This window comes from Chiloscyllium plagiosum, unplaced genomic scaffold (assembly GCF_037043375.1).
Source record: "Chiloscyllium plagiosum isolate Xiang-an unplaced genomic scaffold, Cpla_swu_hap1 HiC_scaffold_1, whole genome shotgun sequence".
Classification (NCBI taxonomy): domain Eukaryota; kingdom Metazoa; phylum Chordata; class Chondrichthyes; order Orectolobiformes; family Hemiscylliidae; genus Chiloscyllium; species Chiloscyllium plagiosum.
In genome coordinates, this window is record NW_028270139.1 from 66,227,228 (window position 1) to 66,241,839 (window position 14,612).

The 14,612-nt window shown below is 42.3% G+C and overlaps 1 protein-coding gene across 10 annotated transcripts in view; it reads right to left on the minus strand.

The window, feature by feature from the left end:
• Positions 1-14,612, minus strand: part of rbm47 (RNA binding motif protein 47) — a 264,038-nt gene that overhangs the window by 23,393 nt on the left and 226,033 nt on the right. For all 10 annotated transcript variants that reach the window (XM_043692551.2, XM_087987566.1, XM_043692568.2 and 7 more), the window contains one exon: positions 8,886-10,033. In XM_043692551.2, coding sequence (XP_043548486.1) covers positions 8,886-10,002 — 1,117 coding nt within the window. In that variant the 5' untranslated portion in view covers positions 10,003-10,033. The remainder of the gene's footprint in view (positions 1-8,885; positions 10,034-14,612) is intronic.

The window sequence follows — 14,612 nt, forward strand, 5'->3', positions numbered from 1 at the left end:
AAAGTAAACAATGCATTCAGCCAACTGTATAAACAACTGTGAGGCAACTGGAGTCTCAGAGCATAGATAGAAATCAAAGTGTAGAAAGCTGTATTCTTCACTATCCCCCTGTATGGCACCAAATCAAGGCTTCTATACCACCGTTACATACACCATATATAGCAATTCATTCACCATTATCTCTGCAGTGGCCTCAAGATCCACTGGAATGACCCCATTACAAACATGTGGAGCCCTGGAAACCGCTATCTTCACAAGCATCAAAGCTATCCTCCTGCCAAACCAACTGCTTAGGATGGATCATGTTGTCTGAATGAACAGCAGTCATCTGTCCCAGCTTACTTTGTATGGAGAGTCCACCACTGGTAAATGCATCAGAGGAGTCCCTTACAAATGTTTCAAGGACTCACTAAGCAGGTGTGCCACATCAGCTCTCCCAGTGGTGAGATCACGACGCCTGGACATGCTACATCAGCAATGGTACAGACATCAATGAGACTGAGTGAAGACACAGCATGAAAAGAAAACAAGGAGAAGGATAGATCCAAATGTCGCTCGCAGTAATGATGCTTTCACTTGCACACATTGTAGGAGAATTTGCTGGTCACAAAAAGGCCTGACTAGCAATCAACAGACCTGCAACTGATGAATACAGCCTTCTTCAAAACTTCATCTGTGAAGAAATGCTAAGGAGAAGGCGCTTTCCTGCTGCTGAATGTATGTACAGCTGCATGAGGTTAAGTGAGGGTGCTGGCTGGAGCAGCTGGGTCAAAATTGGCACTTGGCGTAGCCATCCTCACCCACCCTCTCGTCATCCCCTACTCTTCAAGCTCAATCCAATTACCTGTATTTCCAGGTCTCATCCATGATTGTTGGTGTCAGTCAGCCACAGTACTGGAAATGGCTACTGTTAGTGGTAAATGCTACTGGGACAGAAACACTGCCTGTCCTCCAATTGGCCAGCAGCTCTTGGAGGTGGGGCCATCACCCTTAAAGAGATGGACGTCTCAAAACCAGGCAGATAATTGGCCGATGGGTTAGAATTATATTGGAGTCCTGGAAACGTGTGTGTGTGTGTTTTCTTGTCATGGCTACCATTTTGGAACAGTACCTGCAGAATCCAGACAGTTGGTACGGCATAGCGGAATTTTGTTGCCTTCCTCTTATAAGATTTAGAAATGTTGAGGGAATGAAAAATAATTTGGATGGAATGGACATTCAGTGCAAAAAATTGCTGATGAACATGCAGGATTTCAACAGTGAAATATAACAAATCCCTGAAATACTGCAACTGGTTTCTGTACTCACTGTAACAAATATTACAGTTTCTTCAAGAAGATGCACAGTATGTCCTTGAAAATTATAGGAATGTGGCATTGTTAAAGGTAGCAGTTAGGAAAATGCAATTCATTTGTAAAGACAAAATGTTGTGGACGTGCTGTGACAGAAACACATTTTGATACAACTCAAGTTATTAGTTATATTCTGTCCTTGGGGATGGACTTGCAATCAGGTAACAGTGAGATTGGTTGGGACCCCTTAATAGTTTAGTGGGCTCAGTGAAATCTGTCAGGACTGCCAACACTTTTGACTTTGTTTTGCTTTATTGTTGGCTTTCCTGGATTTTGACATTTTAAAACTTCTGCTCAACTTGCCTTTACTGCTGGACCTGTTTTGAATGTGAATTTACATGTAACACAGCATGGAAAATGTGCCCGATGTCTACTTCAGCTGAATTTGTATTAGTTTACTTCCTGGAAATGTGCTAATGGATAGACTGAACCACTGTTGTAATATTTAGTTGTCATCCTGGATTGTATCTTTAAGGTCGAGTAATCTATAGTTGTGCGGGTCATTTGTGATCAACAGTCTGAGGAGATAGAAACTGCTGGAGAAACTTGCAGCTCTCCAGCATCCACATCTTTGTCTCACTTTAGTCTGAATAAAAGGTTGGCTTTTTAAGATGTGTGTTGCTGGACACTCATCTGATAATAGTGGAAATCAATTTTGATTGACACTTTTTTCTTTAATTTCACTGCGTGAATAGTTTTAATGTTGAATGCTCCCTGACCTTGACAATGGAATCACTAATCAATCTTACCAGTTGTATGAATAATTTCTGCTTTTCTTAAAGCTTAAAAGCGTAACACTTCCCATCTGACAGTCCTACAGGGCAACCTAGGGTAGCTGCAATCTTCTTTCCAAGTCTGATATTTTGTGACCCATGCAACATGCCTGCAGAAACTCATAATTTCTTCTAAAGTCAAGATAACATCAATTGAGCAGGACGTGTTCATAGAGAAGAGCTATCATTCCAATCTGGTACCGAGGGAAATGATTTTGCTTGGGCTGCTATATCATGGCCCATATTGAGGCGAAGAGCAAAAAGATTCTTTATGTAACTCAATGAGTTTGGTGTTGACAGGTGGCATTTTCAGGATGTGGTTTGAATGTCCATGTTTATAGCTAACCTAGACTTCTGCATTTGTGATAATGGAAATTTCTTCTCTCAATATAGGTCACTTCCAGTAGCATGACAGCGGTAGGAACCCTGCTGGGAGGGAAAGGGAAATAGAGAGAAAAGGCAAATGGGAAATAAAGGGAAGAAGGAAGGAAAAACAGTGGGAGAAAGGACAATATTTTCCAGAAGCAGCTGGAAACAAATAGAATGGGACAAAGAACAACCAATTGTCATACACCCACATTAGAACCAATGACATGAAATGTTATGGACCAGACCAGACCTCCCTCAAAATGTGTTAAGAAAATCTAGACCCCAACGTTTTCTTATTTTAAAAGGTAAATGTGAGGTGCTGTGTCCATATACAATTTGATTGGTCAAGCTACACCCAATTAAGCAAAACAAAGTAAATTCAAACACAATAGTTAAAATACAACAAAGGAAAGAGGAAATTGGTTGAAAATGTGTTGCTGGAAAAGCGCAGCAGGTCAGGCAGCATCCAAGGAACAGGAGAATCGATGTTTCGGGCATAAGCCCTTCTTCAGGAATGAGGAAAGTGTGCCAAGCAGGCTAAGATAAAAGGTAGGGAGGAGGTACTTGGGGGAGGGGCGTTGGAAATGCGATAGGTGGAAGGAGGTCAAGGGGAGGGTGATAGGCCAGAGTGGGGTGGGGGCGGAGAGGTCAGGGAGAAGATTGCAGGTTAGGAAGGCGGTGCTGAGTTCGAGGGATTTGACTGAGACAAGGTGGGGGGAGGGGAAATGAGGAAACTGGAGAAATCTGAGTTCATCCCTTGTGGTTGGAGGGTTCTTAGACGAAAGATGAGGCGCTCTTCCTCCAACCGTCGTATTGCTATGGTCTGGCGATGGAGGAGTCCAAGGACCTGCATGTCCTTGGTGGAGTGGGAGGGGGAGTTGAAGTGTTGAGCCACGGGGTGGTTGGGGTGTTTGGTCCGGGTGTCCCAGAGGTGTTCTCTGAACCGTTCCGCAAGTAGGCGGCCTGTCTCCCCAATATAGCGGAGGCCACATCAGGTGCAGCGGATGCAATAGATGATGTGTGTGGAGGTGTATGTGAATTTGTGGCGGATATGGAAGTATCCCTTGGGGCCTTGGAGGGAAGTAAGGGGGGGAAGGTGTGTGCGCAAGTTTTGCATTTCTTGCGGTTGCAGGGGAAGGTGCCGGGAGTGAAGGTTGGGTTGGTGGGGGGTGTGGACCTGACGAGGGAGTCACGGAGGGAGTGGTCTTTTCGGAACGCTGATAGGGGAGTGGAGGGAAATATATCCCTGGTGGTGGGGTCCGTTTGGAGGTGGCGGAAATGACGGCAGATGATCCGCTGTACATGGAGGTTGGTGGGGTGGTAGGTGAGGACCAGTGGGGTTCTGTCCTGGTGGCAGTTGGAGGGGCGGGGTTCAAGGGCAGAGGAGCGGGAAGTGGAAGAGATGCGGTGGAGGGCATCGTCGACCACGTCTGGGGGAAAATTGCGGTCCTTGAAGACGGAGGCCATCTGGGTTGTACTGATTTGGAACTGGTCCTCCTGGGAGCAGATGCGGCGGAGACAAAGGAATTGGGAATATGGGATGGCGTTTTTACAGGGGGTAGGGTGGGAGGAGGTGTAATCTAGATAGCTGTGGGAGTCGGTCGGTTTATAGTAAATGTCCGTGTTCATTCGGTCGCCCGAGATAGAAATGGAAAGGTCTCGGAAGGGGAGGGAGGAGTCTGATATGGTCCAGGTGAATTTGAGGTCGGGGTGGAAGGTGTTGGCCTAGACCTTTCCATTTCTATCTCGGGCGACTGAATCAACACGGACATTTACTATAAACCGACCGACTCCCACAGCTACCTAGACGACACCTCCTCCCACCCTACCCCCTGTAAAAACGCCATCCCATATTCCCAATTCCTTCGTCTCCGCCGCATCTGCTCCCAGGAGGACCAGTTCCAGGCCTCCTTCAAGGACCGCAATTTCTCCCCAGACGTGGTCGACGATGCCCTCCACCGCATCTCGTCCACTTCCCGCTCCTCCGCCCTTGAGCCCCGCCCCTCCAACCGCCACCAGGACAGAACCCCACTGGTCCTCACCTACCACCCCACCAACCTCCATGTACAATGGATCATCTGCCGTTATTTCTGCCACCTCCAAACGGACCCCACCACCAGGGATATATTTCCCTCCCCTCCCCTATCAGCGTTCCGAAAAGACCACTCCCTCTGTGACTCCCTCGTCAGGTCCACACCCCCCACCAACCCAACCTCCACTCACGGCACCTTTCCCTGCAATCGCAAGAAATGCAAAACTTGCGCCCACACCTTCCCCCTTACTTCCCTCCAAGGCCCCAAGGGATACTTCCATATCCGCCACAAATTCACCTGCACCTCCACACACATCATCTCTTGCATCCGCTGCACCCGTTGCGGCCTCCTCTATATTGGGGAGACAGGCTGCCGACTTGCGGAACGGTTCAGAGAACACTTCTGGGATACATGGACCAACCAACCCCAACCACCCCGTGGCTCAACACTTCAACTACCCCTCCCACTCCACCAAGGACATGCAGGTCCTTGGACTCCTCCATCGCCAGACCATAGCAACACGACGGTTGGAGGAAGAGCGCCTCATCTTCCGCCTAGAAACCCTCCAACCACAAGGGATGAACTCAGATTTCTCCAGTTTCCTCATTTCCCCTCCCGTCACCTTGTCTCAGTCAAATCCCTCGAACTCAGCACCGCCTTCCTAACCTGCAATCATCTTCCTGACCTCTCCACCCCCACCCCACTCCGGCCTATCACCCTCACCTTGACCTCCTTCCACCTATCGCATTTCCAACGCCCCTCCCCCCTACCTTTTATCTTAGCCTGCTGGGCACACTTTCCTCATTCCTGAAGAAGGGCTTATGCCCGAAACATCGATTCTCCTGTTCCTTGGATGCTGCCTGACCTGCTGCGCTTTTCCAGCAACACATTTTCAGCTCTGCAGTCCTCACTTTCTCCTCAAAGAGGAACTTGGAACAACTTAACTCTATTGGAAAACTTAACAGAATAAAAGATTGTTTTATTGCTAAATTGTAACTGTTCTAATATAGTAACATTCCATAAACACATCCTTGGCAAAAGGCAAATTCAGAAAATGGATTGTTCATATGCAGTTCTCCAGTCTAGGAGGAATGAACATCGAACATCAAAACGCAATTCTGAGAGAGAGTGAGAACTCCAGCTTTCAACTGTAGCAAAAAGAATGGTGACAGCTGTTTCACAACCCGAGCAGCTTCTGCCACTGATAAAAACTAAAAACAAATCCTGATTCAGTGGTTAGGAGCTTGACCACATCCATTTAGGCAGCTTCTATTGTTCTAATTCTTAAAAAAAACACCCAAGACCTCACGTTGTTAATCTGTCCCCCAGTCTCTCTCTAAAAGAAACCTGAACAAAACACACCTCTTAAAGCCGCGGTATCGTCACAAAAGAATAGGGAGAGGTCCTGATAAACAAGTCACACAAGGAAGGAGCTAGATTTTTAACAAATTACTTTGAGGGTGGTAATATTGGGATTATCACCTAGTCCATATTAATTGGCATAGAGACAAATAAGGCAGGAAATTAAACATATGGATGAACAAAAGAAGAGGTTTTATAACAGGAAACTGACACCAGTGCTGGGATAGGAAATGGGCTTCACCCAGACCAGGCTAGGCAAAGGTCTGAAAAGAATAAATAGAGCAATAGAAAGGACTTTGAACTAATGAAGAGAATTGGATGTTCAGATAGAATTTAAGGCAAGTGTGATAGTAACTTACAAATAACAGACAGGGGATGAGAGCAGAGAACAAAATGATAATTGATAAAAGATAATACTCCAGGTATCGAAATGTTTTAGGATGAAGTAATAAAAAGCCTGTTTAAAACAAAGTGTGATGAAAAATATGAACATGGTATAACAATGCACAGAACAACAGCGATAAATGTGTGACAGATCAAAAAGTGCATCAAAGATATTGTCAAGTTATGTGAGCAAGGTGGGGACAGTTACCTGAATAAGAGTTCTTAAACACAAAAAAAAGAAACATAGCAGAAGCAACAAAATAAGTGAGTAATAAACATTCTCTTGTATCGCCACACTTACCAATAATTCCCTTTTTAAAATAATACTCTTCCTTTGTTTTTCAAACTGAAGTGTATAATTCACATTTAGCCACATGGTACTGAATTTGCCATTTATTTGCCCACTCAGTTAACGAGTCCAAATCACCTTGAAGCCTACTGGTATACTCCTCACAACTCAATTTTGTTCAGGTTTGTGTCATTTCAATGAGATCACTTCACACCCTCCCAAATTCAAAAGAACGCAGGCTGATTTCCATTGATCTCAATTTCACATCATGATCAGTATAAGGTATGAACCTGCAACCTCTAGGCTATTAGTGCCAGTAATCTAAGGACTACACATTCATGTTCTCATAAGTAGTAAGTGTGGGAACTTCCAATACAATTTTCATAAAATTAATAGCTAATTTTGTCCCATAGTTGTACCAACAATAATATAAAAATTAAAAGTATAAAATATCTAATTATTTCAGTATTGCTTTAGGTAAGCTAAAGAATAAACAAATATCTGTACAGCACTGGACTTTTAGTTTGTCCGGATATCTGAGATTTTTAACCATTATATAGAGTCAAGAGATGTACAGCATGGAAACAGACCCTTCGGTCCAACCCGTCCATGACCAGATATCCCAACCCAATCTAGTCCCACCTGCCAGCACCCGGCCCATATCCCTCCAAACCCTTCCTATTCATATACCCATCCAAATGTCTTTTAAATGTTGCAATTGTATCAGGCTCCACCACATCCTCTGGCAGCTCATTCCATACACGTACCACCCTCTGCGTGAAAAAGTTGCCGCTTAGGTCTCTTTAATATCTTTCCCCTCTCACCCTAAACCTATGCCCTCTAGTTCTGGACTTCCCGGCGCCAGGGAAAAGACTTTGTCTATTTATCCTATCCATGCCCCTCATAATTTTGTAAGCCTCTATAAGGTCCGAAGCTCCAGGGAAAACAGCCCCAACCTGTTCAGCCTCTCCCTATAGCTCAAATCCTCCAACCCTGGCAACATCCTTGTAAATCTTTTCTGAACCCTTTCAAGTTTCACAACATCTGGAAACCAGATTTGCACGCAATACTCCAACAGTGGCCTAAGCAATGTCCTGTACAGCCGCAACATGACCTCCCAACTCCTGTACTCAATACTCTGACCAATAAAAGAAAGCATACCAAACGCCTTCTTCACTATCCTATCTACCTGCGACTCCACTTTCAAGGAGCTATGAACCTGCACTCCAAGGTCTCTTTGTTCAGCAACACTCCCTAGGACCTTACCATTAAGTGTATAAGGCCTGCTAAGATTTGCTTTCCCAAAATGCAGCACCACGCATTTATCTAAATTATACTCCATCTGCCACTTCTCAGCCCATTGGCCCATCTGGTCCAGATCCTGTTGTAATCTAAGGTAACCCTCTTCGCTGTCCACTATACCTCCAATTTTGGTGTCATCAGCAAACTTACTAACTGTACCTCTTATGCTCACATCCAAATCATTTATGTAAATGACAAAAAGTCAAGAACCCAGAACGATCCTTGTGGCACTCCACTGGTTACAGGCCTCCAGTCTGAAAAACAACCCTCCACCACCACCCACTATCTTTTACCTTTGAGCCAGTTCTGTATCCAAATCGTTTGTTCTGTGAGATCTAACATTGCTAACCAGTCTCACATGGGGAACCCTGTCAAATGCCTTACTGAAGTCCATATAGATGACATCTACTGCTCTGCCCTCATCAATCCTCTTTGTTACTTCTTCAAAAAGCTCAATCAAGTTTGGGAGACATGATTTCCCATGCACAAAGTCATGTTGACTATCCCTAATCAGTCCTTGCCTTTCCAAATATATGTACATCCTGTCCCTCAGGATTCCCTGCAACAACTTGCCCACCACCGACATCAGGCTCACTGGTCTATAGTTCCCTGGCTTGTCCTTACCACCCTTCATATCAGTAAAATACTGAACAAAGCAACAATGAATACAAAGATTTGCATGGACATTTAGGCCATAACTTTGATCTTGCCAAAACTGAAATAAAACATCGCTAACAGTCCAAGATTCAGATCTTCCCAATCAGAAAATGATTTTTTTCTATCCTCGCCAACTACAGATGTTCAGATATAAACCAAAATTAATTTAAATATATACCTATATTGTAAATGTAGGTACAATACGATAGCCATGATACAATGGAAATAAAAATGGTGAAATATAAAAAACAGGCATGTAACTTGTGATAAATCAATTTAAATTATGACACAGTCAAACAAAAAACATATTTCACTCTATTGCAAAATACTGATCAATTTGTTCAAGTCATAATATTTTACTAACCTTTGGCAAAATATTCTCTGTTCGGACCAATTAGTGTGTTGTAGGGATACCCATAATAGGCTAGTGTGTAGGGATCACATGAGTAAACAATGTTTGCTTGAGGTGTTTCTGTTGGTCCCCCTTTTGCTGCTTTCTGGTAACGACTATATTGCTCTTTGTCCACAGGCTTGGCAAGGGTCACCTCAATATAGGAACCTTCAAGATCAATGCCATTTAATTTCTCCATGGCAAGAACTGCATCTTCCCTGGTAGTGAAATGAACAAAAGCATAATCGCGAATTTTCTTTACTCGCTCTACACAGCCGGGATTAAACTGACTGAAGATTTTTTTAATCGTGTCCTCCATGGTTTCAATCATCAGATTTCTCACGTAAAGAATTTTAACAGTTTCCATCACATCTTCATCAACATCTATCTCTGGTTCAGCCCAGTCGACCGCAATTTGGTGACCCCACAGCTGGATTCTTCCAGGCATCAACTTTCTTCGTGCCATGGCTGCTGCCCGGTGACTTTCATATTCTACAAAAGCAAATCCTCGGTTCTTCATCTTGTCAGCAGCACTGGCATAGACAATCACATCTAACACACCTTCTGTTACTTTAGAAATCTCTTCTAAAATCTCCTCTCTTTTTTTCATTTTTGGAATGCCTCCAATGAAAAGTCTGCAGTTGTCCACACTGCTGCAAACACCCAGCAACCTCCCAGGGCGAATCTCATAATTATTAAGCTCTCTGACAGCTCGTTTGGCTTCATGCTTAGCTGTAAACATGACAAAGGCATAACCTCGGTTTTTACCATCAAAGTCCATCATCAGACGCATCTCATACATCCGCCCCACCGACTCAAAAACAGGGACAAGTTCATCTTCATAAACATCGCGTGGAATTTTGCCAATAAAGACCTCACAACCACGGGGCGGAGGATGGCCCTCCCAACCAGGGGGAGGGCCGCCATATTTACGTTGGCCATTTTCTTGAACCATTGTGTAGCCTGTACGTTCCAAAAGTGCAAGCAAGGTAGCTTCATTAGGGGCACCAGCAACACCTTCGTGGACCTTAGTTGAAGATATATTGCAAGAATCTGTACTCATCATGGTACTGGAGTCTTCAGCTGTCATTCTGTCAAAACCATCCAAATTGTGCTCAGACCTGAAGGCAAAAGAGGGAAATGTCAGTTGGATGATCAAAGAAATGAACATTAGAATGAAAGATCACAGCCAATAAAGTATTATTGAAATGTGATCAGTGCTATAATGTAGAGAAACTCAACAGACAATTCAAAAACAAGGTTCCAAAAGACAGTGTTTTGATAAATGACAAGATAAACCGTTGAATTGCATAAACAATCAGAAATGTCGCAATTTGAAAATGCCAAGGAACATTCAGAACTTCCCTCATTTGATATCTTAAAACATAAGGAATTATAGGAAGAATTTATTTTTAATTTTTTTGCATTTGGTCTTTCAACGTCATTTTCTGAAGAGTTTGAGTTTTGTCTATAGATGCAGTTTATATGTAATAATGTCCGATGATAAATTGAAAAGCAAGGGCATGCAATGTAGTTAGAATGACCAGCTATTTGAAAGAATCTCTGGCTCCAAATTGTCTCAGGCCAAATGGCTTTTTTGATTATAGAGGTTACTTGCTTATTCTTTTTAGCTACAATTGTCATGATGGTGGCTTTTGGAAGTAGGTAAAAACAATGACTGCAAATGCTGGAAACCAGATTCTGGAATGGAGTGGTGCTGGAAAAGCACAGCAGTTCAGGCTGCATCCGAGGAGCAGTAAAAATTGACATTTCGGGCAAAAGCCCTTCATCAGGAATACCTGATTAAGGTCTTTTGCCCGAAACATCGATTTTACTGGCTTTTGGAAGTGTTACCACTGACAGAACTGGTTAGACTTCTGTGACAAAATGTGTTTGGTGAAAAAGGTGGAACACTTGCTGCCAACATTTTTTGCATGGCACTTTTACATAAACACTTAAGTGGCCTAACATTACTATTAGAGCACTAGTTTTTAGCAAATGGATAACTACAACACAGCAATGGCACAACTTCAAAAAAAAGCGCACATCATTGTAAAGTGTTTTGTCATCACTTGAGGTTGTGAAAGGTATATAAAACAACAAAATACCTTATAAAGAGGTTACTAGCTTGTAACATAAACTAACGAGTTTTGAGAAGACTTGCAGCTCAGGTTGAGGTTCTGGATGTAGGTTTGCATGCTGAGCTGGAAGGTTAGTTTTCAGACATTTCGTCACCATACTAGGTAACATCACCAGTGAGCCTCTGAATGAAGCACTGGTTTTATGGCCTGCTTTCTGTTTATGTGTTTAAGTTTCCTTGGGTTGGTGATGTCATTTCCTGTTCTTTTTCTCAGGGGGTGGTAAATGGGATTCAAGTCAATGTGTTTGTTGATAGAGTTCCGGTTGGAATGCCATGCTTCAAGGAATTCTCATGCATGTCTGTTTGGCTTGTCCTAGGATGGAAGTGTCTTCCCAGTCGAAGTGGTGTCCTTCCTCATCTATACGTAAAGATACAGATCTGTAGGTGGATCCCAACATCCACAAATGAAGCTGTATTAGAACATTATTTCAATGAGCACCACATCCTGCAGCACAGAGGAACTACGAAGAGCAGAGGAAAATCACCTATATAGTGTATTCAAAAAGAATGGATACCCAATGAACACAGTCTGCCAATTTCTCTGCAAAAACCCAAACAAGCAGACAAAACCCATCCAGAAACCTTAGCCACTCTCCCCTACATCAAAGACATCTTGGAAATGACTGCCAGACTGCGGCATCATGGTAGCCCACAAACCCACCAACACACTAAAACAGCAGCTAATGAACTTGAAAGACCCTATACAGTCAACAAGCAAAACTAATGTCATTTATAAAATACCGTGCAAGAACTGTAACAAAAACTACATTGGACAAACAGGCAGAAAACTAGTCACCATGATACATGAACATCAACTAGTCACAAAAAGACATTATCCATTCTCACTAGTATCCTTACATGCACCACTTCAACTGGGAAAACACATCCATCCTAGGACAAGTCAAACATAGACACGAGCAAGAATTCCAAGAAACATGGCATTCCAACTGGAACTCTATCAACAAGCATTTTGACTTGGATCCCATTTACCACCCCCTGAGAAAATGAACAGGAAATGGCATCACAACAGGAAACAATATCACCAACCCAAGGAAACCTAAACACAAATAGAAAGCAAGTCATACGACCAGTGCTTCATCCAGAGGCTCATTGATATTACTTTGTATGATGACAAAACATCTGAAAACAAACCTTCCAGCTCAGCGAGCAAACCTACATGTAACAAACTCTTGTTTCTTTCTCTTCGGATGGTAGATGACCTGCTGAGTATTTCCAACATTTTTTACTTTCATTTCTGATTTCTAACATTTGCTGTATTTTGTGTCAACATGTTATTTTTATAATCCTAAAACAGTCCAAAATATAAAAAGAGAATATGACACATGTTGTTTGATGTGCTATGTTAAGGGAACAAGTGCAGTGATATGCATTTTTGGAACATAACGTTACATGAGATATGAGTGATTAAACTTAGACAAAGAAGATACTTGTCATAATCAGATCGTGTGGGATGATATTCCACATTTAATTGGAGGCAAGATCAGCAAACAATTTTATACTGCCTGATTTTCACTTTAAGTAACTTCACTGGGCGTAAACCGGTCTGTTATAGGCCAGTTTCTGGCTGGCAATAAGTGAACAATTGCCCCACTGTTTATCTCAAGAGTTATTACTAAGTTCTGATGAGTGCTTCACTTCAATCAAAACAATTTTCTTATTATGCCATCATAGCAATAGGAAAAGCAGATCTTCCCCTTCATGTTTAACATGAAATATTTGATTGTTTTAAACTTTGTCTTGTATATGATCTGAATTTGGAAATAAGAGGCAAAATCAGAAGGTCAAGCAGAAAGGTGAGCCATTGTGTAAAAACATTCTTGTTGCATTTTGGAAGAAACCATTTTCTCACAAGTAAAAATTTTGAAATACTATATGTTAATTGGGCATGCTGACTATTACATTATTAGGATTTTAACTTGCTGATTTTCAATCCTTCAAATCATAACAAAACTCAGACAACATTTCAAGGTCTACATGTATACAATACAATATTACCTTTAATTGGTTTTATTTATTGTCATTTTCAAGGTGTCTATCTTTATGAATCACTTATGCCTGTAGTTGAAAGCCACACAGTCCGTAATGTTTCAACAACAAGTCATGCACAGGCAATACTGAACATTTTCTATACATTGAATCTAGTTTGAAACTCAGAACACTAATTATTATTATATTATGATATATGTTAATCATTTGCTTTAATGTTTTCTAATGAATAGCAAAGGACCAACAGGCTAAAAGTTAATGCAAGCCTAAAAGTACAAACAAATTAAACTCTTCATAAACAGTAACTCGTGTATTCCATTTTTAAGATCAGTACCTGTGCACAGTGATACTTAATATAGAGCTCCTATCACCAGACTGAAACTCAAAAAGGCAAAACTGGGTGTTCTCATGCAGAGTCCTGCATGCAGTAACACTGTGTACTTTCGTATAAACAATAGATCATGGTGAAAATTAGAGATAAGAGCAGTTTTATTAGTTTTTGTGCAGAATAATTGTACATGTATTAGTCATTTGCCTATAGTACACCAGATGAGGTCTTTGTTGCCTCGATATGGACTATTCCACCACCATTTTGACCATTTGTCCAAGTCTACTTTCCATAAATTTGAGGTCATTGAAACATCTGCTACCCCTGTCCTAACTTGCACCAAGCCAGAGTCATTCATCACCTCAAATCCCTCTCATTAGCATTTGCTCCTGAATAAACTTGGCAACAATTTTTTTAAAAATTAAAACTTTTTATTCTTATTTGACATGTACGTGATGGGCCAAATTCTTTTTTTTAAATTAGACCCTCCAAAATATCAGTGCTTATCTAACTCTGATTTCTTGAGTTTTCCTGATTTTAATTGTCCCACCATTGGTGACCCTGTCTCACCAGTTTCCTCATCTCTCCTCCTCCCACCTCAGCCCAGATACAACCCTCCAACTCAGCACCACCCTCTTGACCTGTCCATCTTCCTTCCCTCCCATCCGCTCCATCCTCCTCTCTGACCTATCACCATCACCCCCTACCTCCATCCAGCTATGGCCTTCCCAGCTACCTTTCCCCCCAGCCCCATCTCCACCCTCCTATTTATCTCTCAGCCCCTTTCCCACCCCCACATTCCTCCTGAAGGGCTTATGCCTGAAACAGTGACTCAGTCTGACCTGCTGTTTTTCCAGTGCCACACTTTTCGACCCTGTCTCAGCTGCCAAGGCAAAAGCTCGGAAATTCCATCCCTAAACTTCCCCAACCCCATAGATCTCTTTTCCATTTTCATACGCTCCTTAGAAGTTGCCTCTTTGATGAAGCTTTTGATCACCAGCCTTAAAGTCTTCCTATGTACTTGATTGTCAAGTTATACTTTATATTATTCCAGCAACGTATTTTGGAATGCTTTGATATGTTAATGTTGTTGTTCAGTGCATGTAAAACTTTGGAATATCCCCTCTGTCCAAATAGCTCATTAAACACTTAAGAATTAACAAGCACTTGGTTGAATTACAGAAGCAATCTGGTGTCTACACAATAAAAAGTAGCAAATTTTCTT